The following is a 10,121-nucleotide window of genomic DNA, read 5'->3' on the forward strand; positions in this document are numbered from 1 at the left end:
CACACACACACACACACACACACACACACACACAGGCCTTTATGTAATACAGAGCTGCATCTTTTACATTATATTATTTGCAGCTGAAGCAACAGATCGGATTAATCGGGATGAATCAATTATTGAAATTGAGGTAAATTAATTTAGTAATCAATTAATTGCTATCTGGAATAGAGAAACTAAAAATGTCTTTACATGCCACTGTACAAAAAAAATATTTACATGTTGCATTTCAGATAAAAACATCTTCGTCTGTAATATGTTTTAGCCAAAACTCCTAGTGTGAGTTTTAACGTCGCCTGGTTCAGGTTCACTAAGGGACTGCTGTGGTTTTACATGTCAGATGATAAAATGTTTATTTTCTTAATAAAATGAAGTCAATTATTTGTTATTTGCATCTTTTTCCAATATTGCATCAAACAAGCTTAAGTGGTTAAATGAAAAATCTACTGAATGTTTTTTATCCAATTAATCATCGTTGCAGCTGTGTTCACCTGCGCCGCCCCCTGCTGGTGGTTCATGGACGTAGACGTCAGTATGACCTGGAGAAGCTTCAGAGTTGGTAGGAGGATCTGCCTGTAGCGATCTATCGGACTCGGGATGAAGCCCGACGGATCCCTCATCATCCTGAGTTACCATGGCAACAAACACAGTCAGACACCAGGCTAGGATTAGCGCTGAGCTAACATCACTCTTCTTACACAATAACATTTTCAAACTTTATTTAAATAAAATAAAATGTCATGTTTTGAAATGTCTCTTTTACAAACCGTACGCAGCTGAACAAAACACAAACCAAGTTCAATAATTTATTTAATTTATAAAATGTAAGTCATGAGGAGTAATAAATATTCATTACATTGAAACAATCCAAGCTAATCTTGTTCAGGTAAAAATGTTCTTACCAGGTTTTATAAACTTTATCACATTGAAATCGTTTTGATTTTCAGTTTTCTTTAACTTCAGTGTGAAAAAAAAAAGATGCAAGTATTTTTATTAGGTGTATAAAAATATGTGGTAAAATAATGTTGTACAAATTTAGTCTTACTAAACTGTGAGGCTTGAATGTGAAGCACTTTCAAGGACTTTAAACAGAAATCAAGGACTTTCCAAACCTGAAATATGAACTCTGAAAATAGGTCATTATAAAAATTTGCCCATTTGTTGTGTTAAATGTTCAGAAAAGTAAATTATTCCAGGATCAGAGGCATGTTGAGCTCGGTACCTGTGGGAGTCGGAGTCGGGAACCATGTCGAACACCTGGCATTCGATCAGCTGCGCCACCAGGCCGCAGCGCAGCAGCTCCACGGCTCCCTGCCCGCTTTTCGCCACACGAGTCAGCAGAGCCTGCAGCCACACAGTCCGTTAGCTTCACCTGCAAACACCTGGAGCGTCTGAGCGACGCCGCTCACCATCTTGCTTTCGTAGATGTAGAGCGGCTTGAGGAGGGGCGGCTGCGGCGCCAGCAGGCTCTGCAGGGCGGCGTCGTCCTGCCGCAGACTCTCCACCACAGAGCGCAGGTAGCCGCTGTTACACACGTAGAGCAGCCACTGATTCTGACGGTCGATGGACAGGATGCGGTCCAGAACGGCCAGAGCCAGCATCTGACCCGAAGCGAAGGGAAACAGAACCAGGAATCAGTGGCAGATCGCTACCGGACGATAAAACCTCAAACAGCGCATCCAAGATAAACTCGCGCTTCACTAGTTCCTTTTCAAAATGGTTCAGTTTTCCACAAACACAACGAGTCGGTTCAAATCCTAAGAAAACAAACAACTAACGATGCGTTCACAGCAGTTCTGTTCAGTCCGCTTTAATCCAACTCCAGTCCGTCTGCTTAGAAAGTCCAGTTCGTTTGTGAGGTGTGGTTAAATAATCAACTTAAAAATAAAAAATCAAACTGTGGTTCCTCAGTCTGGGTCCAGCTGAAGTGGAGAGCGGACCATAGACCGCTCTAAAAGCAGGAAGTGGACTGCAGCGCAAGGCATTCTGGGTAAATACAAACAAACAAAAGTGCTAGCCTAGCGCTAGCAGCAGAAATGTCTCGTGGTCTTTAGCCTAAAGAGAAATCCTCCAACCGCTAAAATCTGAGACCTCCATTTTGTTTCCATCTGGTGAAACAGGAAGTTGCTCTCAGTGTCTTCAGAGGTTTTTGCTGGAGCTGAACTGATCCGATGTCAATATCTGTATCGGTCCCAATAATCACAAAACGTCTAGATCGGATATCAGCGGCAAAGTGCCTGAAACACGAGGCAGATCTGTTCAGATCTGTTGTTCTGAGTCACTTCATGCTTTATTATTTATTTTACTCTTTATCTAGAAATCCTAATTACACGATCTGAGCAGAGGAAGAGAACCACAGCTGGAGACGCTGTGGGATGGACCGATAGAACCCAGCCTGCCGGACTATCAGGAGGAAAAACCCTTAAATCATCTATTTTAGTGGAAAACCAGCAGACTGAGGTAAAAATGACTCAAAGTGAGAGTTCAGCAGCCAGTTCTCTCACCCTGCTTATTTCGTGGCCGTCACAGGCGTCCCTACAGACGACCTCCATCAGCGTTTTGCCGTAGCTTTCGATGATGGCGAGATTCTCCCTTTGCAGTTTGGAGAATCCGTCTTCGGGAGCCGTCAGTCGCTCCCACATGGCTTTTCCAGCTGCAGAAACAAAGACAAGTTCTGGTAAATTCTCCTTTCCCTTCAAAGATCGCCAATAACGTCAGCTGGAGTTGTACCGGTCTGCAGAGTGTCTGGCTCCTCTGGTTTCTGAGCCATTTGCAGGTAATACAGCAGAGAGCCGTACAGGTGCGCACGCAGCCGCTGGTATCCGCCTCCTTCAGAACGGAAAAAATGGCGTTTTAATCACAGACTTCCTGTCCGATAGAAAGCAGGGAGGAAATAACAACCAACCGGTGCAGAGGATGAAGTCCAGCAGCTTGCGGAGGATGAGGTGGAGGGCAGAGTTAGCGATGGAGGCGAAGCCAGAAGACGCTTCTGATCCCACGCCCTGCTGCTGCTCCGACAGCACCGATTGGCTGAGCTGGGCGGTCAGGGTGAAGACGGCGCCGGCAACAATGGGCATCAACTCTCCTGCTGCGTCCTCCGATAAAACCTGGAGTCACCATAACTGACGTTACGGGACGATAAAATGACTGGGATAAATGATAACATTGTTGTTTTGAGGCCATTTTAAAATATTAATGATAATGGAATAATAATGCAAGTTTTCCCTCTCAAAGGCCAATAAACATTTAACACTGGAGCTGGAAAATATTTTAAACATACAAAATAAAATAAGTTCAATCTGATTTAACTTCAGACAGACAACTTTTTCAGGTGTATGTAAATATCTGGTTTCAACTGTAAATGTTTTCCAAATTTAGGCTTTTAAACAAATGCTTGATTTCACTTAATTACAAAACTCTGCAGCACTTTCAAGGACTTCAAAATCAAAACCTTGAAAACACTTAAATGACTTTCAAGCATTTTCTAGGATTTCCAGGCTTGAACCAAACTCTGAGCCAACATAAGGGATGCAGACGAGTCGGTGACCTTATCGAAGAGGTCGAGCAGCAGGTCTCTGATGATGAGCTGCCGGTCGTCAGCAGGAATCAGGTCAGCTGGGCAGGCGGTCAGCAGCGTCTCCACCAGGCTCCTCCAGGACTGCAGCGCGTGCCGCTTGGCGCTCAGGCTGCGGCGGACGCGGTTCCGCTCCACCACCTGCTGCAGGATGGAGTTCACCTCCTGAGGGAAAAACAAAACGACGCAGAGACGAAGGACGGAGTCAGAAAAACGAGTTTTAATATAAAGATAAAAGTTCAGAACTCAAGACGGCTGGACGGACAGAATGCTGTTCACTCAGATGGATGTATGGGGGGTGTACTTACTTCCATGAGCAGCGGTCTCTGTCCGATGGCGGCCATGCCCTGCAGGGCGTTCACCTCGGCCACCAGCACTCTGTGCAGCAACTGGGAACAAAGTGGGAAAGCAGAATGAAACTGGGAGAAATCCAGACGGAGAAGCAGGCGAACCAGCAAGCCGTCGTCAAACTGACCTTGACGTTGCAGACGGTGTGACCCTGTTCGTTCATGTGCTCACAGTTGGAGATCACCTGCTCGATCTGAGCGCGCTCAAAGAAGTCCAGCTGCAGCAGCTCCGGTAAGTCCTGACTGAAGTCGATGGCGTCCAGAACGCTGAGCAGCTTCCTGCGCACTGATGGAGGAAAACACCAACACACACTCCGACATGAGGAGGATTTACCGAGGCTCACACACTTCGACACATGCCTGAAAAAAGGGCTGGGCATCAAATTGATTTTATGAATTAATCGACTGTTTAGTTTTTAAAGAGTTTTTGGAAATCAGGATTTATTTTCCATGAATGCCTCCCTGGGTTTCCAAAGTTCAGTCAGAGAAATTTTCTGTCAAAATTTGAAAATTCTCTGAGCTCCAAAAGTTGAACATTTTTGACTTTTAAAAGTCCAATTTAAAGGTTTTTCTAGAAAAATTTGGGGTAAATTTACTCCTTTTCTATCTCCAATGGCCCTAAAATGCTGTCGTTTATCTGGCATGAAAAACATTGGAGGTTTTATTTAAGCCACATCGGCCAGTTCTACCTAAAGGTGAGCTTCACTTTTGAGCCTGAATGAGAGAAAAGAGGCACAAACCTTTAGAGACCGTCTGAAAGTGGAGGAAACTGCTGACTGATCTGCTGTCTTCTTCCATGCCAGACTCTCCATCAGCTGGAAAAAACACAGCTTTGAGGTCAACTATGCTGCACAGCATTGCAAAACGCAACATTTTAAAACAGATTTTCTATTTTTTAATGACCATATTGAATAAAACTTCCTTTAATGACTGAAGATAAAAGCAGCAGCTGTGCTGTAATCCTCAGCAGACCGGGCCGACGGCGTACCTGCGTGCTGCAGGTGCGGCTGGTCGTCCAGCAGCAGGCTGACGAGGCGCTGCGTGTGCGAGCGCTGCCGGTTCAGTGAGGTCACCCTCAGCTCGATGGCGGCCGTCTTCATGAGCCACGACATCTGGGACAGCACCGCAATCTGGTTCTCTGCAGACAAACGCATCACAATCAGGAAAATGACACCGACACTCACTCGTTATTATGGGACGGTTTAGATCCGGGGTGTGCAACCGGCCGCCGTGGCTCCAAATAACTTCAGCCAAAATGATGAAGAACAGAGACAAAATCTAAGTTAATAATTAAAAACATGCTGGCATTAGCAGATTTAGATGCAGTATCTGTTTAATGTTTCCACAAAGAATGAAACTAACAGCATCAGGAATATTCTCTTTTTCTGAACCATTTTTATGTCAAACTTGCACTTTTTTTTTCTGACAGTTTTCAATGAAAAATTAATGTGCTGTTGAATAAAATGTATTAATTCTTTGACATTCTGCAAGTTAAAATGTGAAAAAAATTATTGTTTTACTGGAAAATAGTTAAAGTTTAAAGAGTTAAATGGCTGATGCGAGTCATTTGTCCATCCAGAAGCAGAACTGTGCATCTGCTTCCTGACACCAGGGGGCGCTCCAGTCATCTGAATGAGCTTCACTGCTGTAAAGGTTGCGATGTCTCAGCAGGTATTCTGAACTCACCTGTCAGGACGAAGGGGAGGTGCTGCAGGTGGGAGAACAGGAAGTCCTGGCTGGTCCTCAGGTAGCGCATGGTGGGTCCAGATGTGTCAGGACAGGCGCACAGCTGGTAGATCACCTGAAACACCACACAAACTGTGCAACTCAGACAAAACATTTCAATCCAACAACATTTCAGTGACGAAGGTTACCTGGTAGCAGAGCTCCGCCAGGTGAGGCGCCTGCTGGGTGAGGACGGGTCCAGACCGTTTCTCTGTGCCGCGCTGCAGCAGACTCAGGATGGCGTGCAGGCAGCTGCGCGGACACCCCAGCACACCTGCAGCGGTTCAGACGATGCTCACATCACCTGGTCACAACCATCAACAGGTGAGCTCAACCCGCTGCACTCACCTGGATCCTGCAGGTTGGTGGAAGCCACCGGCTTCTTGACTTCATAACCCAGCAGGTAGAGCGCCAGGTTGGGCGCCTTCAGCTCCAAGGAGGTGATGAGCAGGTTCAGGATGTGGATCTGGGTTTCATGTCGGATTCTCGCCACTTTCTTTGGTCGATCAACATCTAAGGACCAACAACTCTGATTGGTCAGTTTCACTGCCTCAAGTTTTTCATTTTATAGAATTCTATTTTCTCTCTTTTTACCAAAAATTTGATGATGAAAGTTTTCAGTTCGGTGCTTTTATGAAGAAACTATTTAATTTACAGACTTAATAATTCATTTTATTTGTTGTTTCTGTTCTATATTACCTGAAAATGGTCTCAAAGCAACAATGTCATCGTTTACAGCAATAACATCTGGAAAAATTTATCATCCAGCAAAATTAGTTATCATGACAGATTTAGCAGTTAAATATTAGACAACAGAAGTGAATCACCATCTTCTCCTTCTGTTCCTTCTTCTGCCTCTTCGTTGTCCAAACACTCCACAAATCCAGCCATCAGCTTTTCGCTCACCGCCTGAACCACAAGAGAAACAGAAAACATGAAATTATTTACAAAGATTTCTATCTGAAACTGGAAGGAAGCTTCAGACTTAGAGAGCAAATCATAAGGATCCATCATTAGTTTAAACATCAGACTAAATTTGAGAAAATCTACAGGGAAAATACTGAAGGCTGTTTTATTTTTAAATAAAATATTGTCACCCGGATGCCGCCATGTTGTCTTCACTTAAATGCATCCTGGGTAGATTTCATATGCTAGGTGCTACAGCGCTAGCTTCATCCAGCCAGAGCAGTAATTATTTTGCACATTAAAGTTATAAAATGCTAATAAACAGCAGATCAGACGCCCATCATGTTTGTCTGATTCAGGGACGTCTTACATTTAAACAACACATCAAAACTCTGATGCTGTTTTCCTCAGTCCAGATGTTTTGTGGGCGGCCCTCATCAGCCTCCATCACTTTGACTCTTTTGTTTACAGACATCAGCCCATTTTGTCCCAGCATGCATTGCACAATACAGAAAAATGGCAACTTCCGTAGGTAAAAAATATAACATACAAACTTTTTGAAGTAATCATGAGTTTTTATGCATCACAAACAACAACTTCTGCTTTAAGAGGAAAATTACAACATATATAGGCCAACATGGATCCCTTTACATTTAAATTACAGCTGAAAGCTTTAAAACATTTATCCAAGCAGCTGTAGTGTGCTTGAGCTGTGCAGACCTGGTCGTGTGTGAAATCTCCCACCAGCCGTATCTGGATGTTGGGGTAGTTGGCGATGCGTCGCAGAATCCTGGCGCTCTGGAAAGCAGCTTCTGGGTTTGAGCTGCTGTGGTAAAGATACCTGCAGCAGAAACCGATCATGAGGTCAATAATCTGAACCTGCAACAAGACAAAGCGACTGGACCGACATCCGAGTGCGTACCTGGCGATGTTTACGATGTGGTCGGCTCTCCTGGTCTGCGGACTGACGCCCTGGAAGAGCTGCTCCAGGGGCGAGACGAGCAGAGACGACTGGCTCTCCCGCAGCAGGTCCATGAACATCACCTCCTTCTGCAGCGCCAGGTCCAGCAGGCACAGGCAGTGCAGCACGGCGGACTCCAGGTGCTTCTTACCTGTAAGGCATAGGGGTCAAACTTAAGGCCTGGGGGCCAAATCTGGCCCAATATATGCTTTTATGTGGCCTTTTAAACTCTAGAACTTTTATAATTTAAAGAGCCAAATTTATCCTCAGTCCAGTGAAACAAAACTTTAGAGCCAAAAATGTTATGCGACCTTTTGGGAAAAAAAGATAAATATATGCTCTAGGAATTTGTTTGTTAGTTTTAAAGAAACACGTAACGGAAAACGTAAATCTTTGTAAACAAATAAACACATTTTCTTCTGTGGGATGTTGACATTTGTGGAAAATTATGTAAAAGACAAAAAAAAACATACTTTTAAAACTAAAGATTGAAAAATAGATCTAATAAACATCTTTATGCAATGCAAGCATTCCATAAGTTAAACATACATTCTACATGTTAAACATCAGTTATTTCTAAATCAACTGCTGTGACGGGTTCAAAGAGACTACTTGCTGTACAAACACGTCCATATTTTTGCACAAAATCATCTTTGGACAACAAAATCTTAGTCTGGTCAGTTCTGCCTATTTTCAGCTGATTTAAGGTTTACCGTCACTTTAAATCCAAATGAGCCGCTGCCGGCCACGCCCCCCAACTCAACGTTTGCACTCACACATAAAAATGGCTGCAAACAGATGAGCAATTATTCAACCATGTCTTTGAAAAGCAAAACTGGAGCCTCCTGCACAACCAATAAGAATGTAGTAGGTGGTTTCTGGATGGTAAACTCTGTCTTTTCCAGCAGCCATTGTACAGCGCGTACAGACCAAATGTGCTGGAGCTCAGCTTGGGTTGCTAGGTGACGGGCAGCGCTGGCTGATTTGTGATGTTACATTCAGGAGGTTTTGGAAATGGCTCATAATCCAACAAATTTTAACTTATCTGCAAAAACCAGCTGGGAGGGATTTTTAAGCACTTTGTTTTTAGAAGCTGTAGAAACCCCACATGGAAGTACAAAAACATGCAAAATGTGAATTTTACAAAATATGTCCTCTTAAAAAAAAAAAAAAAAAAGCCTTTGGCAGGCAGAGAGCGTTTCCTCACCGGGGAAGGGAGCGTAGGTGTCCAGCTGGCGGACGCCCTCCTCCAGCAGGCTGAGGCAGAGCGCCAGCATGGGCGAGTCGTTGAGCAGGTGGAACATGATGCTGTGGCCGGGCGGCTTGTGAGCGAGGACCTGCTCCCCCTGCAGCTCCACCGTCTCCTGCACGAAGTCCGAAGGCTGCGGCTCGTAGTCGCGCAGCAGCTTGTGGAAAACCTCCAGGACGCCGTCAGCGACCTCCCACTGACAGAAGAACAAACGGGTTTGTATCAGTTTAAAGAATCTATCAAACATTTTCAGATAAACATTTTATCTCACTTTGGAGATAAAAACAAATGAACCTCTGTTAATACAGCTTCATTACACTTTAACTGTTTTTTTTTTTTTCAAATATACCCATTTATACTCTTCACTTATTTATCAGGTTTTATACCGTAAACATACAAATATGAGCTGGTGTGACAGTAAAAATCCTTGAATTCTTTAATATAATTTATTACTTTGTAAGTAAATGTGTTGTGGCAATATTCTACATTCCACAGCTGGGACACAATAAAATAAAATATAGCAAAATGTTTTACCTTCTCGGCTGGACGGCGATACGCTCGGGTCGGGAACGGGAGGAACACGGAGTCACGCAGGAAGTTCAGGTAGGGCTGGAAGCCGGGAACGCGAAGCCCCGCCCCCAAATTACCAGGTACGCTGCTCTCCACCAGGGTGCTGATGAGGTGGCAGAAGGCCCGGGTCAGAGGATACTCCTCACAGCTCGACTCGATCTCATTCAGCTCCACCTGAGAGCCAAACACAACCAGAATCAGACGGATCCAGATCTGATGACAGGGTGAAAACCCAGACAAAGACCAACCTCAATCCCAGCTGCTTGCCTCTGGCCCGGCGCTCGGACAGTCTGAAGGATCTGGAAAACACAAACCAGTCATGAAAGGAGCGCCGCAGGGATCTGTTGCTTCTACTCCACTGCTTAATGTCTAGTTATAATCTGGGGTCAATACATAAAAAATCATAAAGTTCAAGCGGTTAAGTGAAGCAGAAAGAGGAGAAAACTCTGTGCTGAGTACACAACGTACAAATGACAAAAAAAGCTTTACTTACAAAAATCAATCAATGTGACCATAAAAAAAATATAAAATACCAAGAAACCGTGGAGGGAGTGTCTAAAGAACCTCTGGGGCCAGAACCAGAACAGCTGCAGATTAAACACAACTGGACTCTGGTTCTGATCTGGAAACAGATCTAGACATTCCTTCAGCGAGTCAGAGTAAAACCACACCGTCAGTGTAGCTGCACCGTCTCCTGTCCTACCTGTGTGTCTCCTGTCCTACCTGTGTGTCTCCTGTCCTACCTGTGTGTCTCCTGTCCTACCTGTGTGTCTCCTGTCCTACCTG

The 10,121-nt window shown here is 44.4% G+C and overlaps 1 protein-coding gene across 1 annotated transcript in view; it reads right to left on the reverse strand.

The window, feature by feature from the left end:
- Positions 1 to 10,121, reverse strand: part of nup205 (nucleoporin 205) — a 23,182-nt gene that overhangs the window by 4,327 nt on the left and 8,734 nt on the right. Inside the window, exons 14-33 of the mRNA XM_007553241.2 lie at positions 9,584 to 9,634; positions 9,300 to 9,509; positions 8,724 to 8,961; positions 7,478 to 7,667; positions 7,276 to 7,396; positions 6,477 to 6,558; positions 5,998 to 6,162; positions 5,799 to 5,923; positions 5,611 to 5,725; positions 4,913 to 5,062; positions 4,665 to 4,739; positions 4,053 to 4,210; positions 3,886 to 3,966; positions 3,551 to 3,742; positions 2,909 to 3,110; positions 2,734 to 2,832; positions 2,508 to 2,656; positions 1,413 to 1,604; positions 1,226 to 1,347; positions 495 to 627 (exon numbers count right to left, since the gene is read on the reverse strand). Of these exons, the coding sequence (XP_007553303.2) occupies positions 495 to 627; positions 1,226 to 1,347; positions 1,413 to 1,604; positions 2,508 to 2,656; positions 2,734 to 2,832; positions 2,909 to 3,110; positions 3,551 to 3,742; positions 3,886 to 3,966; positions 4,053 to 4,210; positions 4,665 to 4,739; positions 4,913 to 5,062; positions 5,611 to 5,725; positions 5,799 to 5,923; positions 5,998 to 6,162; positions 6,477 to 6,558; positions 7,276 to 7,396; positions 7,478 to 7,667; positions 8,724 to 8,961; positions 9,300 to 9,509; positions 9,584 to 9,634 (2,850 nt within the window). The remainder of the gene's footprint in view (positions 1 to 494; positions 628 to 1,225; positions 1,348 to 1,412; positions 1,605 to 2,507; positions 2,657 to 2,733; positions 2,833 to 2,908; positions 3,111 to 3,550; positions 3,743 to 3,885; positions 3,967 to 4,052; positions 4,211 to 4,664; positions 4,740 to 4,912; positions 5,063 to 5,610; positions 5,726 to 5,798; positions 5,924 to 5,997; positions 6,163 to 6,476; positions 6,559 to 7,275; positions 7,397 to 7,477; positions 7,668 to 8,723; positions 8,962 to 9,299; positions 9,510 to 9,583; positions 9,635 to 10,121) is intronic.

This window comes from Poecilia formosa, unplaced genomic scaffold (genome assembly GCF_000485575.1).
Source record: "Poecilia formosa unplaced genomic scaffold, Poecilia_formosa-5.1.2 Scaffold55, whole genome shotgun sequence".
Classification (NCBI taxonomy): domain Eukaryota; kingdom Metazoa; phylum Chordata; class Actinopteri; order Cyprinodontiformes; family Poeciliidae; genus Poecilia; species Poecilia formosa.